This window comes from Crotalus tigris, unplaced genomic scaffold (genome assembly GCF_016545835.1).
Source record: "Crotalus tigris isolate CLP2741 ecotype Arizona unplaced genomic scaffold, ASM1654583v1 scf7180000024340.7048381, whole genome shotgun sequence".
Lineage (NCBI taxonomy): Eukaryota > Metazoa > Chordata > Lepidosauria > Squamata > Viperidae > Crotalus > Crotalus tigris.
In genome coordinates this window covers 5948352-5973363 of record NW_024100510.1, presented here as the reverse complement: position 1 = coordinate 5973363, position 25012 = coordinate 5948352, and the positions used below count along the sequence as shown (strand labels likewise).

General features: G+C 37.0%; 1 protein-coding gene across 1 annotated transcript; it reads left to right on the top strand.

Annotated features, from left to right (window-relative positions):
* On the top strand, positions 1 to 24744 carry LOC120300419 (cytochrome P450 2K6-like). Its single transcript, XM_039326402.1, has 9 exons — positions 1 to 286; positions 1256 to 1418; positions 2327 to 2476; positions 3171 to 3331; positions 3825 to 3998; positions 10260 to 10407; positions 13084 to 13268; positions 21882 to 22023; positions 23374 to 24744. The coding sequence occupies exons 1-9, from the start codon at positions 104 to 106 to the stop codon at positions 23556 to 23558; spliced, it is 1491 nt and encodes a 496-aa protein (XP_039182336.1). The 5' UTR covers positions 1 to 103; the 3' UTR covers positions 23559 to 24744.
* The last annotated feature ends 268 nt before the right edge of the window (positions 24745 to 25012 follow it).

The following is a 25012-nucleotide window of genomic DNA, read 5'->3' as shown; positions in this document are numbered from 1 at the left end:
GAAGCTGGGCTCTGCTTATACCTTGCTTTGAAATACATGCTGGAATCATTTCAGTTTTCAAAATTCCTTATAATTTTTACTGAAAACTGCTTACTAAAAGAAAATGGATTGGATTGGAACAATTTTAATATTATTAATATTTCTTCTTGCAATTATGTTCCTTTTGAAAAAGGGCAGTTTCTGGAATAACAACTCCCCCAATCTCCCTCCGGGACCCAAGACCATACCTATTTTGGGAAATCTGCACATGATGGATCTGAAGAGGCCTTACAGAACAATGACAGAGGTAAAGCCTGGTGATTAACAACCATCTTTACCATTCTTTGTTAAAACTTGTTGGGATGGGACAAAATCCTGGTAACTTAGTCAGGTAAGTCTGATCTGCTTCCAGATGGTGTTTACTGTATATGGAAATATTTATCTGGTATCTGAATACATTTAAATATTCTGGAAAGATTATTTCAAGAAAATCTTTTTGTTAATCAATGTAAAATATTCTAATTGAATAAACAATTTTCTTATTCTTTATTTAGATTTGCAGAAATGTTCAAACCCCAAGGAGCCTTTGGGGAAATATAAATGCTCTTAAGCTGAATGACTGGATATGTACTTAGAAGCACATTTTTGTTTGCACATTTTAAGCAGAATTATAAATCAATAAATCAATTTCTTCAGTGATCAATACACAACCAAAATTAAGGGCAGAACGAGAAGTAAGGAGTAGAAACTTGTTAAAGAGAGATACAATCTAGAAGTTAGGACAAATTTTCTGACAGTGAGAACAATTAATCAATGGAATAACTTGCCTCCTGGAATTGTGGCTACTCCATCACTGGAGACTTTCAAAAATATACTGGACAACAATTTAACTGGGATGGTATAAGGCTCCTGCTTTGAGAAGAGGGTTGGAATAGAAGACCTCCAAGGTCCTTTCCAGCCCTAAAATTCTATGATTCAAAGTATGTCCTGCACAAATGACCGTGTTTCAACAATTCAGAAACCGTTTCTTAGCTTGACAAGCATTTCTGTTTTGTGAGGATTTTTTATTATATAAGCATTTATGTTAAATATAAATCACAAGAAAATTAAAAATTATAAAGAATAATATGCCATCACAATTGTCAATAGAAGAAAAAAGGGAAATAATATTATATGTGCCTTTTGAATTTTGACATGTAGTTTCTTAAACATCTATGTATGTAATTCTAATTATTGATTAAAATTGTCTCTTTGTTTCCCTTCTACTGAATTCCAGTGGTCAAAAGAATATGGTCCCATTTTCCGCATCAAACTGGGATTCCAGGAGATGGTGGTGCTGACTGGCTATGAGACGGTCAAAGAAGCTCTAGTGAACCAGGCTGATGCATTTGCAGATAGGCCCTTTGTTCCCATTTTTGAAGATATAGCAAAAGGGTTTGGTGAGTTATTTCGTTCTGGATTGTAGTTGACAAACTTTCAGATGTATGATCAGTATAATGTAGAACTTTTCATTTGAGGTTAACTGCCAGAAGAACCTCAGATGAGTGAGAGGCTTCTGCAAATCCAACCAGGATGAAAATCCAGCCAAAACCTTTATTGTGCCATTGTGACTTTGTCCCTCAGTGCCAATGGAGGTAACTGGAGAATAAAAAGTTGAGTCACTATTGTACCAAGCCCATGAGCCTTGCATACTGCTCACCACCATGTCTTATTCTGCATATTTGCAAATTTGGGGGTAGAGGGGTGGGTGTTTGAGGAATTCTAGTAGGAGGAATTTCTGCATTTCTCTCTTCTCATATACATGGTTATGCAAACCTTTTCTTTGTGCAATGTTTTTGCCAGTGTCTCTCAGATATTAAGACCCTTTCGACCAGCTAGTATTCATTGGGGAATTTCTGCATCCTTAAAAAATATTGTAAATTTGATTTTAAAAGTTTTAAAAATGTATGATTTTGGGATTTTGCAGCAGAAAGATGTTTGATATATGACATTTTGAAAAGTAATAATGGGTTAAGAGACCAGAGGAGTTGGAATTACAGTTTTGAATCATTTAGTAGAAGATATTTGCACATGGAAAAATGATGATTCCTTTCATCTTTGCTTTATATTATTTGTTTTGTTTTGATAAGGAGATGCTGAAGGCTGAACACCAAAAGCAGAGGATAAAGAAAATGGATGAGAAATCTTTAGCACAAATTTTGAAATACCTTCCAGACAAGTTCTTGGATAGACTGGATGAAACGCTTGATCAAATTGATGGAGCATGTTTTAATGAAGTTGTAAAACAAGAATGAGCTTCAAAGGATGGTAAAATTATATTTCATTATCTTACCCATTTTCTCTTCAGGTCTTGTTTTTGCTCGTGCTGAGCACTGGAAAGTGATGCGACGGTTTACATTATCCACATTACGGGACTACGGAATGGGCAAGAGGACCATTGAAGACAAAATCACAGAAGAGTGTAGTGTCTTAACGAAGACAATGGAGACTTATGCAGGTAATGGAGCATCTTCTGGGATAAATGTAGAACAGGAAATAATTTCTGCAGATTATAGCAAATGAACAAGGACTGTGTTGGGAGATACCTTCTCTCCAATAATTCTTAAACCCATTGTTTTCTCCCTATAAGTATGCTTCCTTGTCCAATTTATGTTAAGTATATTTACAGGAATGTGACTTATGGATGGCAGAATGGTTCCAGAGGATTTGAATTGATAATTCAGTGTAACACGACAGTCTCTCATCAATCACTTCTAGACTTATTCTTCTTTAGAGACTCCTGAAAACCCTCTATTTAGAGTGGGTTACAAGTTCTTCATCTAAGAATGAAACTATATTGTAAACTGGAATTCTTGCGCCTCCTGCTTTTGGTCAAGCCTTTTGGTCTTTAAAACTGCAATCATTTAATGAGCAGGCATTGCAATAACTTGCCAAATATTTTATTCTCAGGGAGTTCCACAGTTGCAAAGAAAATATCACTGATGTATGGCCAAATATTGCAATTCTGAATGAATTCAATGAATTACCATTGAAATAGTTTTTCATATTTTTAATTTAAACACTTCCAATGTCATCAGCAGTAGCTATAGCTTTCTATGAGAAATGCTGCCTTTGTGTAAGCTGCTCTTGAGTATAAATTCAGTAGAAAGCAGATTTAATCCACTCACAATTCTTTTTGACCTATTTGTCAGGAAAACCCTTTGACGTCAAAAGAATTCTGACTGCTGCTGTTTCCAACATCATTGTTTCTATTCTACTTGGGAAACGCTATGAATATGAAGATACCACATTTCTACGACTACTGAAGATAACTACGGAAAATATTCAGCTTGCAGGAAGCCCTGCTTTGTTGGTAATCTGATTTCTTATTTGAAAAAAAAAAGTCATGAAAAACAGGCACCAGAATGTTTGTCATTCAAGCTTTATTGAGAAGCAAAGCATGTTATCTGTAGCAGGATTGCATCCAAAGACAATGAACATGATGATATCAGAATTCAAATCCTACCTTTACTGTCAACCTCCAACTCGAGTATCCAAATAAAAAAATCTAATACAAATTAAAATGTCATCTAAATATATCAGCACTCCTTTATATAAAGCACTACATACACGAGCACCCTTTTTATATAAAGCAGCTTATATAGAGGAGGGGAAGAAGAAAAAGGCTCTGGAGAAAAAGAGGATGAAGCAAGAGAGACCGTCTACCCAGATTTTCCTCATTATTTTGGTTTATTTTTTTTGTGGACTTGGGGAACATTGTTTTTATAAAAATGTTTGCTATGTCCTCCTGAAAAATTCGAAGTATTTACTTCTATAATATAAGTTTTCCCTTATCATTCTTTCAGCTATATAATTTGTTTCCCAAGTTGGGGTTTCTTTTGGGTGCCCGTAAAATAATAATGAAGAATCAAAAGGAGTTCCATGATTTCATACAGACCACCTTCATAGAATATCTCCAAGATCTTGATGAAAATGACCAGAGGAATTTTATTGAATCATTTCTTGTTCGGCAAAGACAGGTAATGGATTATTTTACCCATGTCTTTTATTACTGATTTTTTAAAAAAATATTTTAAAAATTCACCTCCATATATACTACCTGCAGGTTGGTTAAGATCTTTATTTCAGAAATACTGAACGAAATAAATTTCCAAAGCAATTTTAATCATTCCCTCTTCTTACTTTATTTTAGAATCTACAGTTACTATACCCAGATTGATTTCTCTCTCCATTAAAAATGTCATAAATATTTATTCCTTTCTGGAGGAATAGGTCCAAGTGGGGATAGGAGTGGGTGATCCCTTTGGGCCAATCTTTTCTCTTTCTGTATAAATGTTTGATTTTAGAGTTTTCCTTTTAGAAATCCAATAGCGTTGGGGCAACTATAACCTCTCAATTGAGGCTATTACCCACATATTCTGACACAAACTTAAAATGATCTCTTTTAAATCCTGTCAGATAGTTAACTCAAAAGAAACGATCTTATAATAAACAAAATATATTTTAATGAGAAAGATTACTTGCGTTCACGTTGTGATTGGTGCTGCTGGAAATACATCTTTGTTCATCTTTTAGATCATCCCTTTAGGTAAGAAAGTGTTATTGCTCTTCACACCATCTTTATGTTTATAGGGAGACCTTCCATGGCCCATGCTTCTTACAGACAAAGAGATTCCCATGTGGCTTGTGTCCAGGAAGTCTCCCAAAGACCTTTGGAACTCCTCCCACTGACCCATCCACATACCTAGCATTTAACCCAATAACTGCCAGACCTTCCAACATAGAGCTGGGCCATAGAGCTATATGGGCCATAGAGCTATATGGGCCAGAACACTCCCCGCTTGGAAATTTATATTTCCACTACTAAAATAGTAAAAACGTAGCATCAAGGCATGCAATACTCATTGTGGTTAACTTGTGACTAAATAGGTAAAAACTTGGTATCAAACATGCATAACTATAAGGTAAACATAAAACATGCACAATTATGAAAAAGGCAAGTGTTACATCAAACAATGCATAAGACAATACATAATTTGAGGTTTAATCTTCTGGTTCAGTCTTCATCAGCGATGGACCAAATCGGTGATCAGCCTGGTACAAGTGTCTTTGAGTCACGACCTGACTCACGTGGCTTCATGATCTGGATCTCAGCTGGGTAAACTAGTTCATCAAGTAGGTGGCCCCGGTGCGCAGGAACCGTGGGCCAATAGTTCTGGTATGCAGTCTTGTCTCCCAATGAGACAAGGTCTTCTTCCTGTGAAGGAAACTAGAACCAAATCTGGAACAGAAAAAACTGGAACCCAAGCTTCTCGGGAATGAGGGGAACTGGATTCACAGGATACTCAGGAACTGAAAAACCTGGAAAGACATAAACAGCTGGATCTGGAAACTCAGGAACAGCTGGGGCTGAAGAATCAAGATCAGGAACATCAGGAAACTCAGGAACAGCTGGAGCTGGAAACTCAGGATCAGGAACATCTGGAAACTCAGGAACAGCTGGAGCTGAAGAATCAGGAACAACAGCTAGGACTGAAGGGTCAGGAACAGCAGCTGGAAGTGAAGAATCAGGAACAACAGCTTGAGCAGAAGACTCAGGATACTCAAGAACCGAAGGGTCTGGAGCCACCGGTGGAGTACTGAAGAGGACTGCTACTGTTGTCATCAGGGTGAGGACTTCATGTGTGGGTGTCAGTGTATTTAATGACATGGAGTCCATGAAAGGCAGTAAGTCCTTGCAGGCTTCTACAAGGCTAATTCTTGGGGTGCTGAGACAAGTGATCAAGACGATCAAAACTATGCCTAACTTCAGTTGTCTCCACTTAGACAGGGTTTTGAAGTGGATTGGTTGACGTTTACCGGGTGTCTGAGGTTGAAGGTTGGCACTTTGATCAGAAGCTGGAAGTGCATAATGTTTTGGTCTATGTGGCATCTGTCTATTTGGACAGGCCAAGAGCTGAAGACTTTCTAGCCAGATCAGTTCTGTTATCTACGTGGCAAGGTTGGGCCACTTCACTTGGTTAACAAAGTTCTTATTTGTTGGCACATGTTGCCATTGTTCAGGGCTTAAGGATGTTTCAATCCTTTTCTCTCTGTTGCTTACATGGACGTAGAAGTGTCCACTTTGTTTGCAGATGTAGCTTGACATCACCTTGCTGTCTGCGTAGAAGGTGGTGGACTGTAGTTCAAGGCACAACGTCTTTGCTGTCAAGTTGGTCAGCTTTACAGCCAAAGTGGTGCCATATAGCTGTAACCTTGGTACGGTGTGGCCTTCTTGTATTGTTAATCTCGCTTTTCCTAAGAAGACACTGAGACTGCAGCACTCCCCGCTGTAGACCCTGATGCATCTTATGGTTGCAAACAAGATAACATAAGTGTGGCTCTCCCCGCTGTAGAGTGAGACATATCTTAAGGCTGCAGACACCTTCGTAGGCACATCTAAGGAAGCATACAACTCTTTCTTCTGCACTGGGGCAGGTGAGCTGGAGACGTACATGCGCTGCACTTGCATGCTTTGGAGACATTTTGGGAGTACGCTCCATGACTCCCAGTCTTGGGGGCGTTGTTTGTCTTGTTTGTCATTTATGGACAAAGCTAAATTGTAGTAAGTCTTGCTTGTCTGGAACACGGTTGCTTCCAAAACAAGTTTGGTTGTTACAAACATGCGATGCTCTAGGTGCGGTTGGAGCACTGTTGCTACCAAAACAGGTTTGGTTGTCACAAGCATACAGTGTTGTTCTAGGCGCAGTTGGAACACTGTTGCTACCAAAACAGGTTTGGTTGTCACAAGCGTGCAGTGTTGTTCTAGGCGCGGTTGGAACACTGTTGCTACCAAAACAGGTTTGGTTGTCACAAGCATGCAGTGTTGTAGGTGTGGTTTTATGGGGTTCAATGGGGTAATAATGGTGGAAAGATCTTGTGGCACTCCCCGCTGTGCAGTCATTGCCATTGCTGGTAATCCCATCAGGTTCGATGTGGCAGCAACGGTGGGAGGATCTCGTGACCTAGGTGTCGTGACATCAACTCTGCGGTTGACCAGCAAATCAGGTCATTGAGATTCCTCTGTTCGTCTACTCGGTCTTGGGGGGCTTGTGGCTGGCTGTGGTGCTCTCATCTGTGCATTCTGGAATGCGCTTTGGTTGTCCACATAGGCCTGTACATGGCTGTGAGAACTTTCCCTTCCTAGACTTTCCAAATTGGGCGTTGACATGGCATCTTCTAACTCTCTCTGCAGGATCGCTTCTATTGCGGCTGCCTCTTTTGCTTTCTGTTGTCGCTGGAAAATCTCAAAGTTGGCCTGAGCTTTGGCCAAGTCTTCTCTATGTAGCTTGTCGTCTACTGCTACTTGTGCAGCAACGTTAGCCATTGCGGTATTGATCCGTGCTTCCCTGAGACGGGCGGCGATGCTCTCTGCTCCTGAGGCTTGAGATGTATGGCTCTGGCGAGAAGATGCCTTTGAATGGCGTGAGGGTCCTGTGACGTGCGGTTGTTGGGACATGCTGGAATGTGTCTTGGATATGTGGCGAAAAGATGAGGCTGTTTCAGACACGTGGGATGGATCTGTGTGCGACCATTGGGATGGTGCATATGAATAGCAGGAGACTTCAGACTCGGCCCTGTCGACCAGTCTGCTTTTCTGTCGAGGCTTGGGCTGTGGGGAACCCTGTGAGCTCTCTAGAAACTTCTTGCATTCCTTGTTTAGTACCTTGAGATTGTGCATCTTGCTATCGATTCTTGAGTCTCTTAATTGTTCCTGAATATCCTTTAGTTGCCATTCAGAGTCCATCCATTGCACATAGGCGTCTTCCTTATCTCCTTCTACTGCGTGTGCGCATTCTGGGGAGAGTTCCTCCTTCTGTTCATGGTAGAGTTTGTACAATCTCTCCCAGCCTCTTTCATGGTGCTTGTAGATTGACTCCCATCTTTCCATCAGATGTGAGTGCATGGCTGCAGTGGGCTGGTTGGTATATCTCAACTAGGCTGATAGGTTGAACCCCTTCTGCTAGACCAGTAGGACACTCAGCTATGGCTAGGATAGGTTCAGTGTCCTTCTCAGCTATTTTGAAGAGAATTTGAAGAACTTCTCTCTTTGACCACTAGGGGTTGCTACTTGTAGATCAGCTTCTGAGGTGCTGTCTGTGGGTGGAGATGCCACTGGGTGCGTTTTCCTGTGTTTGTGGGTACTTCAGTGCAGTTCACCCTTTCACCACTAGGGGTCACTTGCTGTGGGTCAGCTACCAGGGTGCTCTGGCTTCCAGGTTCACCCTTTGTCCACTAGAGGGGCTTCTCTGGGTGCGGTTAAAGGCTTGCGTGTAGAGCTTCCTTTAACCACTAGGGGGCGTCTGGAGAAAGGCTAGCCAAATTCTTCCTATTGCCACGTTACTGCTAGTGAGCCACTGAGAGAATGTAGAGGTACAAACTCCCACCTGCAGGCTGGAACTCCGGGTCATCAGCTGTGATAATAGACGAAGGCAATTGGCTCTTGCTTCCTTTCCCTCAAGCTGGAACAGCTTAGCCTTCAGCTTGAGTGAGTGAGTACTTTTGGTAAGTTCACTCTGTGCCCTCTAGGGGTGTTAAAAAGGCTAGCCAAATTCTTCCTATTGCCACGTTACTGCTAGTGAGCCACTGAGAGAATGTAGAGGTACAAACACCCACCTGGCGTGTTGCAGGCTGGAACTCCGGGTCATCAGCTGTGATAATAGGCGAAGGCAATTGGCTCTTGCTTCCTTTCTCTCAAGCTGGAACAGCTTAGCTTTCAGCTTGAGTGAGTGAGTGAGTACTTTTGGTAAGTTCACTCTGTGCCCTCTAGGGGGTGTTAAAAAGGCTGGCCAAATTCTTCCTATTACCACGTTACTGCTAGTGAGCCACTGAGAGAATGTAGAGGTACAAACTCCCACCTGGCGAGTTGCAGGCTGGAACTCTGGGTCATCAGCTGTGATAATAAGCAAAGAGACTTGGCTTTGATTTCTTCTGCCTAAGTTCCCTCAAGCTGGAACAGCTTAGTGCTCAGCTTGGGTGAGTGAGTGAATGCTTCTGGTAAGATCACTCTGTGCCCTCTGGGGGTGTTGGTAGCTTGGGATAACTTTAAGTAGCTTGCACTTTAACTAACAGATTTGCTCTGTTGTGTGCTGAATTAACTGTGGCTGTTGTGACTCAGCTAGAAGAAAAAATTGCATGATCACCAGGGGGTGCTTCTGCGATGATTCCTCCTTATAACATTGGCTGAAATTCCGAGCATACCTAGGGCTGTCACTATGGCAACAGATGAGTTCATTGAAAGGCAATAAACCTTGCTTTTGTCTGAACTTTAGAGGCAGTCATTAAACAGTTCTTTGTTTCAGGCTGTGTGATTCACTGGCAAATAGAGGAGGGGGGAAAGCCCAAGCTCCTTTTGGTGTTAAAATTCAAACATTTCATGCAAGGAATAAAAGTGTAGATTTTTTGTTTTTCTTTCTCCCCGCTATAAATATTAATTTGAGAACAGGTACAAGGTACTTTTACTTTGAAGGTTAGCTAGCAAGCGAATTAGCATAACAAAACCTCTGAATCACTCCTTGAAAGCTGTTTTTTACACAGACATGCTGGCTTGGCTTTGCAGGCTTTTAAAGGCATCAAGAGAATCTTTACTTCCTTGAAGGTTAATGTAGAGAAAGGGCTAACCAATTTGATTCTCTTTCTTCAAACTGTTGCAGCTTTGAGAGGAGAATTAATCTTTGCCAATTTACTATTTGCTTTCAAAAGATGACACAAATTATGAAAACACTTTCTTACTATTCTGACACAAACTTAAAATGATCTCTTTTAAATCCTGTCAGATAGTTAACTCAAAAGAAACGATCTTATAATAAACAAAATATATTTTAATGAGAAAGATTACTTGCGTTCACGTTGTGATTGGTGCTGCTGGAAATACATCTTTGTTCATCTTTTAGATCATCCCTTTAGGTAAGAAAGTGTTATTGCTCTTCACACCATCTTTATGTTTATAGGGAGACCTTCCATGGCCCATGCTTCTTACAGACAAAGAGATTCCCATGTGGCTTGTGTCCAGGAAGTCTCCCAAAGACCTTTGGAACTCCTCCCACTGACCCATCCACATACCTAGCATTTAACCCAATAACTGCCAGACCTTCCAACATAGAGCTGGGCCATAGAGCTATATGGGCCATAGAGCTATATGGGCCAGAACACCACATATGAAGTGTCCTCTTAGATTTCAGGAATATTGGTTATGTGTGTAGATTGAGTTTCCTTACTAGTATTTTCTTTATACACTTCAGGAGAATATGAAGATGGCAAATGATGGATATTTCCATAATGAAAACCTTATATGTCTTGTAGCTGACTTATTTGGTGCTGGTACAGACACAATGGGAAACACTCTGCGCTGGGCCATACTCCTAATGATGAAGTACCCAGAAATTCAGAGTAAGCACTTTCATAATATTGGCTTGCAATAAAGCTATAAAAATCACTGAAAAAAGAATTGTTGCCATCTGGAAAACTTCTTGAATGTAAGGAAAGAGATGAGCCAAGAATTAAGTTGCCTTTCAAATAGAATAGAATACTTTATTAGCCACATGTGATTGGAAACACAATGAATTTGACTCTAGTGCATAAGATCTCAGTATACATACAGACAAGTGTACAAAAAAATTACAAGTAATAATAACCATAAGATATCAATGGAGTAGGTAGTAGAAAAAATGAGAAGGATAATAATAATACAGCCTTACTACATGGGTAAATATCCTTAGACATAAGATAGTACTATGGTAATTAGGTGTTCAGCAGAATGTTGGCATGGGAGGAAAAAACTGTCCCTGTGTCTAGTTGTTTTGGCATGCAATGCCCTATAGTGGTGTTTTGAGGGGAGGAGTTGAAACAGTTTATGTCCAGGATGTGAGAGGTCTGTAGATATTTTCTCAGCCCTCTTTCTGGCTTATGAAGTATACAAGTCCTCAGTGGAAAGCAGGCTGGTTGCAGTTATTTTTTCTACATAACTATCTGTTGCCGTCTGTACCTCTCCTGTTTAGTTTCCATACCAAACCAGAAAGTAATTGAAGTATAGATGACAGACTCAATAATTTCTCTGTAGAACTGTATCAACAGCTCCTGGAGCAATCTGAACTTCCTGAGTTGATGCAGGAAGAACACCCTTTTTTGCATCTTTTTAATGATAGTTTTAATGTTAGGTGCCCATTTCAAATTCTGGGAGATTATAAGAACCCAGAAACGTGAAGGATTTTACTGCTGATACTGTGCTGTCAAATATAATCAGAGGTGGTAGAATAGAGGGGGCCCTTCTAAAATCCACTTTCATCTGTACAGTTTTAAGTGTGTTCAGCTCCAGATTTTCTGGCTGTACCACAGTGCCAGTTGTTCAACCTCCCATCTGTATGCAAACTCATCACCATCTCAAATAAGGCCAATGACCATAGTATCATCTGCAAATCAAAAACAACACACACACCCCAAAAATAAACAAGGCAACTTTGATCTCATGAAAGGTAAATAAATTAAACTTACATCAAAAATTAAAATGAGTTTTAATAAACTCAAAATATTTAAAGTTGATAATATTAATCTGCAAGAAAAGAAAACCTTGTCAATTTGCTGAAACATAAAAAAACTAGGCCAGGAGCATCCAGAATCAGAAAAGATAAAGAAAAATGGAATAGCAAACCGCTTTTCTGGGAAGTACTAGAACAATTAAAAGATAAATCCAAAAATAAGAGATTATGTTTCTTTCCACAAGACTCCAAGTGTAGTCAAGGATTCATATGTGCTGGATCTTGCTATTAAAGAGGTTCTCGCTATTAAAGAAATGCAGGTTTCCCCTGTGATATGGGCACATAATTTCAAAAAGAAGTTTAAAATATGTCAAACAAAATCATTTCAGAAATGCAAAATAACGGAACCTTATGATGTCACATCAGAAAACAGAATGAAAGAAGAATGATGACAGCAAAAGAGTAAAGGAATAGTTCCATTCGTAATTAACAGAACGTAATAATTAAAGAATATACAGAATTTTGAAGGAATTAAATACTAAGAACAAAATAAATGGAGAAAATAAATGCAGGGAAATCTCTTCTCTAAATGGAAATATTCTTAAAAGGAGAAAGAAGTGGAAAAGTGTGAAAGTAGGAGATCTCAGATTAATATCATGAAATATCAAGCACAAACAGATTTTCTAATAGTGCAGGTGAAATATGTTTGGATGTACCTATGCAAATTTTGAACTCCACAGAAAATATGACTTTTAAAATTACCACTAATGATATTTTCTGCATCTTCGTAATATTTCCTTCATATATGAATTTGTTCTCTGTATCCTTCTGATAGTTCCCCCTATATGAATTTGCTTGGTTTCTTTAATATCTGACAAAGTTCTTTCATGGTTTAGCACCAGTTCTTCAAAGATATATTTTTTATTTTGTTTTTATTCAGCAATTTGGAGACCACATGACTCCTGGTGGTTCTGAGTTGCCTACAGTTTAAAAATAACAATACCCCACCCCCCAAAAAAGATTCATAAACAGCCTGAAGATCTAGAAAAACCAACACCCATCTAACCAGGGCTCCATCCTCAATCTATCACAAACTCCAGGGGAATAGTCAGGTCTTCAGTAGTTTTCTGAATTTCATCAGAGTGCCAGCAATTTGGATCTCCAGGTGGTATCAGTTCCGAGAAGCCACACATCCTGGAGTACCATTAGATGCCTTTAATTGTTGGATCCAAAGTGTGCCCACTTACCCAATCTCACCAGCATTCAAATTGCACTCAGAAGCCTATTAAAAGTAGTCCAATGGGCTTACAGGGACATAATGAGACACACAAATCACTATCTACTGTGCCACAAACTGGGCTGGATATAATTTCTGAATGGTCTGCAAGACTTCCAGAGGTACAGTAGATTACAGCAGTCCATTTGTAAAGTGTATGAGTGACCGTCTGAAGGGCCGTCATCCAAGGATCACGATTAGTGACTATTGTATTATTCAGAATTTAGAATTTATGTATTAACTCCCATTTAAAACAAATTTCAAAAAAAATGAATAATAATATCATTGATACATAATATCATTTTGTTTTCCCAGGTAAGATCCAAGAAGAAATTGCAAGAGAAATTGGTGATATCCAACCAAGGACTGACCACCGAGCCAAAATGCCTTACACTGATGCTGTAATTCATGAACTTCAAAGATTTGCTAATATCGTTCCCTCCAATTTGCCACATGCAACCACCATGGACATAACTTTCAAAGGCTTCTTTATCCCCAAGGTGATTAATCTGAAATCACTGTATTATATAAGATCTAGTCTGCTGTGTAGCGTATGTAGAAAAAATAGTCCTTAAATGAATGGAATTGGCTAAACCAATTATTAGGCCATAGACTGTTATCGTATTAGAACAATTTTCATAGATGCATCAATCAAGGTGCCAATGGGAGATGTTTTTCTTTGGAATCTGGCATTCCAAAACTGCCCCACCTCCAGATTTATGAGAGATGCTCTCCTCTATTGCTTTATTCTTTTATTTCTTCCTTGTCTTAGTGTATTGCTTTATTTCCCCTCCTTGTCTTCAGTAAGTCTTGATTATTTGTTCTGGGTCCTGCATTTGCTTGATATTTTTTCTTTTTCTTTTTTTCACAAGATTAAAATGTAAACCTCAACAGAAAAAAGAAAAACAACAGTAAACAAAGCAAAAACTAGGCAATATTAAAAAGTGTTCATTTTTTAAAAACCCAAACAAACATATAAATTGCCTCCTCCCAGTTGAATACTGATAAATATATTTCAGCAATATCAGAGTCCGCCCTTGCAAAACAAGTCTACAATTTATAAAATTCTACATTTCTATTTGACCTACCATCTATCTATTGTAAGAAAGTACCCAGCAGGTAAACCAAACAAATTACTCTTCAAAGCCCTCTGTTAACAATCTATCATTGTACAGGTAATCCTCAGTTATGACAGCTCACTTAGCAACCATTTGAAGTTACGACATAAATCCCCCATCAAGTACTTCTGACACAGTCCCAAAGTTATGAATGTTGCAGCACCATGGCAGTCATTCACCCTTACGAATGACCGTGGAGGCTCTACAACATTCGCTCTGCCTATTCCCCCCCCCATCCCGTTGAATCTTCACAGGCACTGGGTCTTTGGAGATTCACTTACCTTGCGAAGATCAAGTGAGTCTTCAGTTTCCTTGAGTGCAGGCCTTGAGTATATTTGCAGAGAACAGAGGCCTAAAGTACTGCGAGATCAGTAGCGCAAGATGTCGCGGTACTGATCTCACATGATCTCGCATTACATTAGGTCTCTATTCTCTGTGAATTGAGGCCTGGACAAGAGCTATGGCAAAATGTTTTGCAAGTGGAGGGATGGATTCAGTTCTTTAGCCTTCTCTCCATTTGCTGTTTCCTTGGAGAAGTCTTCAGGAGTGACAGATTGCGTCCCTCTTGTCTCCAGCCATCTTTGTAAAAAGCCCTTGCCACTGAAAACAGAACTGCACTGAAAACAAAGCCCAGGAGGGATGTGGCAGCAGCTACATTTTCGGCACAGCTACATTTTCAGTGGCAAAGGCTTTTTGTAAAGATAATTGGAGCCTAGAGGGACGCAATCTCCCTCTAGACTTTGGCAAGCCTTTTCTCAAAGCAAAACTGCAGCAGAGAGAATGGAAAGGAGACAGCTCATCAACATTTTCAAAAGATAATATTTTAAAAAAACATATTTTATTAAATTTTATGAGGGTAAAGGGAAAGTAGGGTCAATAAGGGTATGACAAGGGGTAACAAACAAAAAAGGTTAGACCAGGGGAAGGGATAGGTACAATCGTGGGGTTATCCCCCACTATAAGTCAACGCTTCAACAAGTAAACCCGTCTGGGTATACATATTTAATCATACTAATTAATATAAAATAGTGATACTTAATATAATATTACTAATATATTACTAATTAACTATAATAACTTAACACATTAATATATTACTTATTAGTTATAATTATTTATTGTTAGAATCACAAATAGAAAAGAAAAAAAGAAATTCATAGGAATAAACATGAAGTTTAAATACAAAGTTTATATAATATTAAACAGTTATAAAGGTCAAATTAATTATAATCACATCACTAAAATTTGATAAATGGGTAAAATTCCTCTAAGTAGATATCCATACTTAATAACTTATCAATTATTTCTGATCATCACCATTAATATTTAAAGTTACTGGTAGTAAAAATATTATTAATCTAACAAAATAGAACTTAATTAGAAATCTATCATTTATTCTATTCAATTTTAAAATTCCTTTCAATTTTAAACTCAATTCATCTTCTAACATATTTTTAACCATCGATAAAACTTTTCCCAAGTTTTAAAATAAATTGAATCTTCTTTCTCGTTCATCTCCAAAGTTAATTTGTCCATTTCTGCACAGTCTAAAATTTTTGAGATTATAGCCTGGTCGGATGGTAAATTTTTATTTTTCCAAAATTGGGCAAATACTATTCTCGCAGCAGTTAATATATGTAGTCATTCTCTTTACCATAGCTAGATCTTACTATTCCTAACAAAAACAATTCCAGTTTAATTTCTATCTGTACTTTCATCATCTTTTCCAGCCATCTATGGATCTTAAGCCAGTATTTCTTTGTGATAGGGCATATCCACCAGGCATGGTAATAAGTACCTCAATTTTGTTTACATTTCCAGCAAGTATTTGATACATTTTTAAACATCTTCGCTAATCGAACTGGTGTCATATGCCATCTATAAAACATCTTGCTTTTGAGTAGATTTTAGATAATTATTAATAGCTTTAATTATATTATTATTTTTGACTTAATTTTTTAATATTTGTATTGATAAGGAGTTAAAGTATCTTATGGTTTTGATTGATGGTATAGCTGGTTTATGTTAGTTGGATTATATCTGTTTATTCTTTTGTTTTACCCTGTAATCAGCTCTGGGAAGTGGGGGGAGGGGGAAGGGGTGGGAGGGTTTATATTGTAATAAATTTATAAAACTTTTAATAAAAAAATATCTTATATAGATTTTCTTTATATGTTGCTGCTTTAGTAAGTTTAATATTTTTATCCCAAAGTTTTTGCCAGTCTTCTAAGTCTATAGAGTATCCAAAATTCTTTGCCCATATTATTATTGTTTCTTTTACTTGTTCTTCTTCCATCTTCCACCTTAACAGACATTTATAAAGTTTCTTAATCAAGTTCTTGTCTGTTTTCAAAAGTATTTTGTCAAGTGGAATCTGCTTTTTGTAAAATCCCATTGATTTTATATCTTTTTCATATCTTGTTTGAATTTGCAAATAAGACCACCATGTTAACTCAATACCTTGTCGTTGAAGAGTTTGCCTGTCTTTAAGTTTTCCATCTTTATCCTAAATATCTTTATAACTAACAAGTTTATTATAGTTAATTAAGTTCGGATAAGCAAATGCTTCCATTGTTGAAAGCCACTCAGGTATTTTCATGTACATTTGTGTCTAATTCTCTCCCATTCTGAAAGCAATACGTTTCTTATGGCATGATTTTGAAAGTATTTATGTGCTTTAGTTTTCTCATACCATAAAAAGGTGTGCCAACCTAATTGGAGGTCATGTCCCTCTAAGTAGAGAAGTTGTTTATTTCTCAGCGTAATCCATTCTTTCAACCAAAGCAAAATAGCTGCTTGATAATAAAGTCTCCAATCCAGAAGTCCAAACCCCCCTCTGTCTTTGGAATCTTATAAAAGTTTACATTTAATTCTTGCTTTCTTTCTTTGCCATATAAATCTTAGTATTATTGCGTTCAAATTGTCAAAAAAATTCTTGCTCAATTTGACAGGGACTGTTTAAAAGAGAAAAATTAACTTTGGTAGAATGTTCATTTTAACCGTCGCTATTCTTCCTAGCAGTGATAATTGAAGATTTTCCCACTTTTCCAAGTCTACTTTTATTTGTTTTATTAATCTCTCATAGTTGTCCTCTTTTAATGTTGTATATTTTGCAGTTAGGTAAATACCTAGGTATTTAACTTTTTTAGCTATTTGAAGATTTGGGTTTTTTGGCAAGTTTTTTGTTAAGACTTTAGTCTTTTCCTTATTTATTTTCAATCCAGCCACATCCCCAAATTCCTCGATTTTCTGCAAACGTTTAGGGGCTTTTTCCAGTGGGTCCTCTAAGATAAAGACCAAATCGTGTGCAAAAGCCTGTAGTTTATATTTCTGATCTTTAATTTCTAAACCTTTAATTTCCTTATCTTGTCTAATATTTCTAGCCAATACCGCCAATGTAAGAATAAATAACAAGGGAGATAGTGGAAATCCCTATCTCGTGCCTTTTTTATATCAAATCCATCTGTATAATCTCTATTTAAAAGTATTCTTGCTGTTTGTTTCTTATAAATTGCTTGAATTGCTTTAATAAAGTTCTCATCAAAATCCATTTCCTGTAACTGTTGAAACATAAATTGCCAATTTAAATTATCAAAAGCTTTTTGTGCATCAAGGAATACAAGTGCCATCTGATTCCCTGGATAATTTTCATAGTATTCCAAAACATTTAAAATAATCCTTAAGTTGTTTTTTATCTGTCTTCTAGGGAGAAAGCCATTTTGATCTGGGTGAATAAATTCAGTTAAAAAAATGTTCATTCTTTCTGCCATTATTGCCGCAAAGATTTTGTAATCCACATTTAATAATGATATTGGTCTATAATTTTTAATTTGTGTAAGGTCAGTATCTTCCTTAGGTATCAGAGTAATATTGGCTTCCATCTATGAGTTCAGTATTTTTGTCTGCATAAAAATTTCATTACACAAGTCTTTCAAAATTGAAGTTACAGTATCTTGTAAGGCTACATAAAATTCTGCGGGTAATCCATCTGGCTCCAGTGTTTTGTCTTTTTATTGCCTCTGTAATTTCCATCATTGATATCTTCTCATTTAACCTCTGTCGCATATTCTCAGGAACTTTTGGAAGATTTGCTTCTTTTAAATAATCCTGAATTGTTTCTTTAGAAATCACCTCCGCCTTATAAAGTAGACCTTAATAATTTTTTTCATTGCATCATTATGACAATGTAACTCTCCCTTTGAATCCTGCAGTTTACTTATTAATCTTTTTTCTCTTTCTTTTTTCAATCTATATGCAAGCCATCTTCCCAGTTTATTAGCATTTTCAAAAAAGTTCTGTTTGGCTCATTTAATCTGTTGTGCCCATATATCCATCTCAAGTAAGTTTAATTTGTGTTTTATTAAGTCCATTTGTTTCTTCAAATTTTTCTTTTGTGGGTCAGTTTGTAGCTCCGATTCTAAAGTACTAAGCTGTTCTTTCAATCTACACTGTGTTTGTCTCTTTTCTTTGTTCTTTTTGGCAGCGTAAGTTATAGCCAGACCCTTGAAATATGCTTTTCCATATCCCATATATTTTGAATAATAGTTTCTTCTTATTTTGTTAATTTTTTTTAAAAAGTCCATTTCTTTTGTTGCTAATTGTAGAAATTCTTTTTCTTTCAATATAGATTTGTTCAAGAATCTAATTTTTTCCTAGCTCCTTTCCAAGTCATTTTAATTGAATTATGGTCTGCCCAAATATTTGGTTCTATTTCAACTTCTTGTATCATAGTCTTTAAATCATAAGAAGTCCATATCATATTGATTCTTGACCATGATTTATGTCTGTTAGAATAAAAGGTATATTGCGCCTTTTCTGGATTCATCTCTCTCCATATATCCTGTAGACAAAGTTCATCTTTCATTTTTAAAAAGGATTTTGATAAAGTATTACTTCCTTTTTTCTCTTGCTTATGACTTTTATAATCTCGTACTGCATCCGCAATTGCATTAAAGCAGTGGTTCTCAACCTTTTTAATGCCGCGACCTCCCAGCCGGTCGTAAGTCGAGGACTACTCAACCGGTTGTAAGTCGAGGACTACATTTGCAGAATGGAACTTTTGGCGGACTCAGCAGGGCAGAAACAGCCTGGACAATTCCTGTTGGCTTTTGAAAGCCAATAGAATTAGACTCTATTCAAGAGAGTCTATTCTATTGGCTTTCAAAAGCCAATAGAATAAAAGGGAGTAGCACAGCTAAGGAAAAGGGGAAAAAATGGTGGACTGCGTTGTTTGGCGACCCCGTGAAATGGTCGTTTGACCCCAAATGGGGTTGCGACCCACAGGTCGCCTTTTTCCAGAAAAGTTCTATGATTGTTGAAAAATTCCTCTGCTTAACATTGAGTATCCAATCTATATCTTTTCGAGTCCCAAAAAATTAATAACCCTTCTGGGATCAGTCATCTAAAATTTACCCCTCTGTTAATCAGTTTCCTTGTTAAAAATTGATATTCTCTTCAAGCTTCTCTTATTCTTCTAGGAATCTGTTTAAGCAGTACAAGTTCTTTGTCTCTATATTTCAGTGGTTGATCCCTTACTGCTCTCAGGATCTCATCTCATGTAGCTCTTTTAAGGAATCTAACATGGACCTCCCTAGGCACTCTATTTCTTCTTGCATAGTTTGAGTTGAGTCTAAAAACTTGATTCAATTCTCTTTTCATTTTATCCATTTCCATTCCAAGTAGATCTGCCAATAATCCACTCATCAATTCTAGCAAACTCTCATCCTTCTCTTCTACAATATTTTGATATCTTAAAAAATATGATGCCCTTTCCATGTCTATGATGGCCATATTTCCTCCAATTCTGCATTGGTTTGCGCCAGTCTCTGATTTTCATCTTGCAAAACTTCTAATTTTTGATCCACCATTACTGATTTGTCTTCTATTTTTTGCATTCTTTGTTGGGTATCTGTCATCGCCTGTTGGAAAGCTTCCATTCTTTGGTGCATCTTAAGCAAATCATTTTTCAGATCTTCATAGTTTTTCTCCAAATCTTTTTTTTAATTTCCATTTTAGAATCTGCAATTGCCTGGAGAATAGTTTGTGTGTCCTTTTGTTGGGCTTTCTGCTGTAAGAATGTTATAATAGATTTTTGAGGAGCCGGGCTCACCAAAGTTGAGGCAGGGGCCGAAGAGCCCTTCTTCACCCCTTTCGCCAAGTTTGAGGCACTCATCTTCTAATTATTGTATTTATTTATTTATAATCCAATAACAGGCCCAATGGCTAATTCATTTGTAATCCAATAAAAAAGGCCCGATGGTGAGTTGTAATCCACCCAATAGCTCAGAAAACGAAAAAGAAGAAAAGAAAAAAATATATATGTTACAATCCAGTGGGTTGATAGAGGCTTTGGGTGGTCAGAAGCACTAGGCCCCCTCTCTATGCTCTTTCTTACCCTGAGATACCTCATCCACTTAATGACTTGCACATTCGATTAGCGAATGCATGAGTGAATGCAGGGAATTTTCATGTTCATTTAACGTGATTCACTCCAATGAATTCTCAAGTTACGAATGTAATTAGCAGTCTCCCTTACATTTCTAACTTAAGGATTACCTGTATTTCACAGAAAATCCACAATGGCTTCTAATTTACCGTAAACCACTGCAGTTATTATCTCTGTTCTGTCCAGGATCAAATATCTTCCACTGATTCTTAAAAATAAAATTTTTCCTTAAAATTATAACTGGGATCTTTTCAAACAATTGCATCTCATTCCCCAAAGTCATAGAACTCTGTTATGAATATCCCTGCAGCGTTTGCTGTTCAGAAGGTTTTTGTACAAGTTGAACCACTACTTCTCTTAATAGTTATCCCCCGATTTAATATAATACTTTTAATCCACAATCTCTATCAGTTTTCTTAATAAATTCGAGTTCATTGCTGATCCATACTGCCATTTGTCAGCCTTTTAAATTCATGCCCCATTCAGCCTTCTCCAAAGAGACTGAAATTCGTAAACAAAGCTCCTTCTCTTTCAATTCGGTCAGCAACAAATTGACTTCCAATCCACCCAATTGCAAGTCAGATTTACCTGCTGTTACCTGTATCTGAGTATCATCCTTACAGTCGGTTGGTTTATGACTGTTCTTAAATCACCAGACCTTTCATCTAATTTTTTTATTCAGTGCTTGTAAATTGAACAGCATTTTTTTAAAGGTTCCAAGAAGGATTTGATATTAAGTTAATCTGGTTCTTGCCTTGCTTTTGTGTCTCTTTTTGTGGGCATTGTAAAAATCATATAAAGTATAATATTAAAAATCCTTGATTTATTGTTTTCATTTTTAATATGATACAGATTTCTTTTATAGCCAGACTTTGACAAGAAAACATAGGCAATTCCTCTCAAGGACAAAAGAAATAGATGTTCCATAACAAAATGACCACAGGAAAAAATAAAGATATTTCCCACAATAGAGAGTAAATAGGAAAAAAATGGAAAATCCCCATTTCTTTAGAAAGAAAAAGAAAAAAAGATCATATATATATAAACAACTACAATGAAACAGTTCTTTTAAACACTAGTAAAATAGCAAACAAAATCCTTGTTGTAGAAATCTGATGCAAATATAAATCAAATCAAATCAGTAGTGAAATTATCAAGGAGAAAGCCTTTGCACTATAGGTTACCATGCAGCAAAAGACATATTGTTTCATAACTCCAAAACAAAGCAGTAAAAAGAGTTCACATTTATAGTCCAGCAAGGGGTATATAAAACAAATCAGTGTTCAACCAGATAGTTAATTAACAATGTAAATCAGAAGCAAAAAAAGGTTATGTTTAAAACCAAGGTGCATCTAAAAACAAACACAGGGAAAGATGGAGATGGAAATATAGCTTTAATATTTTTTTAAAATTGAACATTGCACCAGGTCCCATATTTACTTCTCAATAAACACTTTACAATATCCCTGTATTAATTTCTACAGGTGTGCATTAAATGGACATACTGTACTCCTTTCCGTATCATCCTTTTATCCTTTCATTTTTTTTAGGGCACGTACATTGCTCCCTTGCTCACTTCTGTGCTCCGTGATGAATCCCAGTGGGAGAAACCTCATGAATTCTATCCTGATCATTTTCTTGACTCTGAAGGAAAATTTGTGAAAAGAGATGCATTCATGCCATTTTCCGCAGGTGAGATTCTCTGATGTCTTAGAGAGTGTGTTTTATAAAAGGCAACTCTTAATTTCTTGTTGGAAACAATTGATAAAAGCTTGATCTCATAGACCTTATTCTGACAAGAGTTTAGGCCTCATGGACAGGCTCATTCAGGGACGAGTATGTTGATTCCAGAGTCTGCCAGGGGAATCCTCAGCTCTGTGCCTGAGTTACTGTTATTCCTGCTGTGCTGGCCTCAGCATCTCTGCGTTTTGGCAGTCCAGGAGGAATCTTGCCTTCCAGCCTTCCTGGCTGACTGGGGCTTTCAGACCAAAGAGTTTTGGCTCTTCTTAGCTTGGACCCTTTATTAGCTTTTCTTAAGCTTTTATTCTTAGGTCACATCAACATGGCAGAGCGTAAAATGCAACAAAGCAAAATAAAATAAGATGATAAAAAAGAGTGTTAGAGAGAAAGGAATTGGATTAAAATTAAACCAGAGCTACAATTAAGTACAATTTAAACAATTCTTTCTAAGTTTAAATGACAACAAAGCAAAAACAGAACCCTGAATCCTAATGCTTTGAAACACACCTAAAATAACCTAATCAGTCCTTTGAGGTCCAAGCCCTTCAGCTCACCTACTGTTAGTAGTTTGGCCCTGATTTCATTCTAAGCTGGCCAGTGAAAAGTGGTCATGAGTCATTTTTTTCAGTGCCATTATAACTTCAGTCACTTTTGTAAATTGAAGATTACCTGTAACGGTATCAGGAAGAAAATATAGATGAGTGTACCACAATCAGATATTTATTAGCATCCTTTTCAGAAGGCTTTGTCAGAAGTTTTCTCTATTCCAAGAACTAAATGTTCCTCAAAGACCAGAGAATTAGATAAGCAGAAGGGATGCCCTGGGGAGGCCAAAAATCTTTCCCATCAAGTTATTTTGGATTATGTCCAATTAAGTAACAACCCACTCACCCCAACACCTATCTTGGCTCCTTAAATATTTGAGCAAGCAACCTGCCCTACAATATTTTAATTGCTGTCTTTTGGAATCAAATATCTTAAGGATATTAAGTTTTTCATATACAGGACTAAGGGAATGTGATACCTAGATACTTTAAAGAGGAGCATTATTCCATGTGTTGGTATTAATTTTCCAACTTTTTGATATTATTTTCAAATTCAGAAATCTGCTGCCATTTAGTAGTTGGAAAAATTTTCATTCTCCATTATTGCATTTTTACATCTTTCCATATCTTTGATTTGTTATTGTTTTCTTGTGTGCTGATGTCTCCATGGCCACAGAACATTGGGAAACCCTTGAGAAATAGTTTAAGAAACCAATAAACACAAATCTCTTTTTTTGCCACCTATGCTTTCTTCCAGGTCAGAGGGTATGTGCAGGTGAGAACCTTGCCAAAATGGAGCTCTTCCTCTTCTTCACCAGCCTCTTGCAGAAATTTACCTTCCAGCCACCCCCAGGAACATCTAAAGATGACTTGGACCTGACTCCTTGTATTGGGCTTATTTCCTCTCCCATGCCATACAAGACTTGTGCTGTGTTATGTTGATCTGACCGAAAAAAAATATAACAAGCTGTTTTCGCAGCCTTAAAATGCCTTCATTTTGACAGAGAGGCAAAATTTAACCATAGAATTCAATATTGTCTAGTTTTTAAAAGATGAATGGTAATGATCTATAATCTCATGGAATGTGGATTGTGTTATGAAAGAATAGTAAGGAGTTCATGAAAAGCAAAGTGCTTTTCTTTTGGAACTATTTGTTTTCTTAGTTTTTTACTATTCTTTTGTCTTCTTCAACCTTTTTGTTGAGAACTTTTTGTCTGATTTGTTTTAATGAGGAACAGTGATTTTAATTACTTGATAAAAAGCAGTATCATTCTTTTGTGGAATAGTCCCTAGTGCAAATTTGCTTCTACACCATCCAGGGTCCCTCTGTGATAGCGATGGGCAGTTTTAAAAAATTAATCAATAAATAAATACCTAGTCATTAATTATATTCTTTTTTAAAAAACCATAAAATAATAATGTTAGTAATAGTAGAACTACTAACAATAATTATGATTTAAAAGTCCATTCTACACTACAGGAACCTCTGACAAAAATTAAGTTGGGAAACAAATGAGATTCAGCAACATTAAAGAATTTCCTTTTTCTTTGTAGGGAGCTTTAATTTATTTGCTATCTAATAGGAGGATTGATCCAATTTGTCCATCACCATATTGACCCATCTTGTTACATAATGTAGATAATAAAGTGTTTACCACAAAAGGATAAAATGTGCTTCTAAATAAACTGGTATAGATTGATAAGATTGGATTTGTTCCTAAGACATACATAAGTTATAATGATAAATGCACTGGGGGAGTGAGGACAAGATGGTGGGTATTCTAAGGGGAGAAACAATGGACCACCTGGTAAGCTGCTGCAAGAAGATTGCCCAGACTGACTACAAGCAGAGGCATGACAAATTAGCAACAATGATACATTGGAAGATCTGCAAGAAATATCATTTGCCTGCAAGCAAGAACTGGTGGGGCCATAAAATAGAGAAAGTCATAGAAAAAGACGTTAAATTGTTCTGGGGAATTTAGAATTCAGACACACAGGCATCAGCCACATAACACCCCAGACCTAGAAATTGTTGATAAGAAAGACAAAAAAGTGTGGATAGTGGATGTGGCAGTGCCAGGAGACAACAGAATAGAAGAGAAAGAACTGGAGAAGATAACAAAATACAAACACATACAAATAGAAATGGAATGACTATGACAAAGGCAAGCAAGAGTAGTAGAAACACTATCAAACATCCAAATGCAAAACCCAGTCTGAACATTGGGCTGACTGTGCAATTATTATTATTGTTGATCATGTTGTTATTATTATTATTATTATTGAAACATTCCATTTTCTACACTGCTTATCCTCCATGTTTCCACCTATATTGTCTCTTTATCAAGCATATTTTGGCATGGCCTTTAAGCTGAATCAGTCATGCTTTCTCC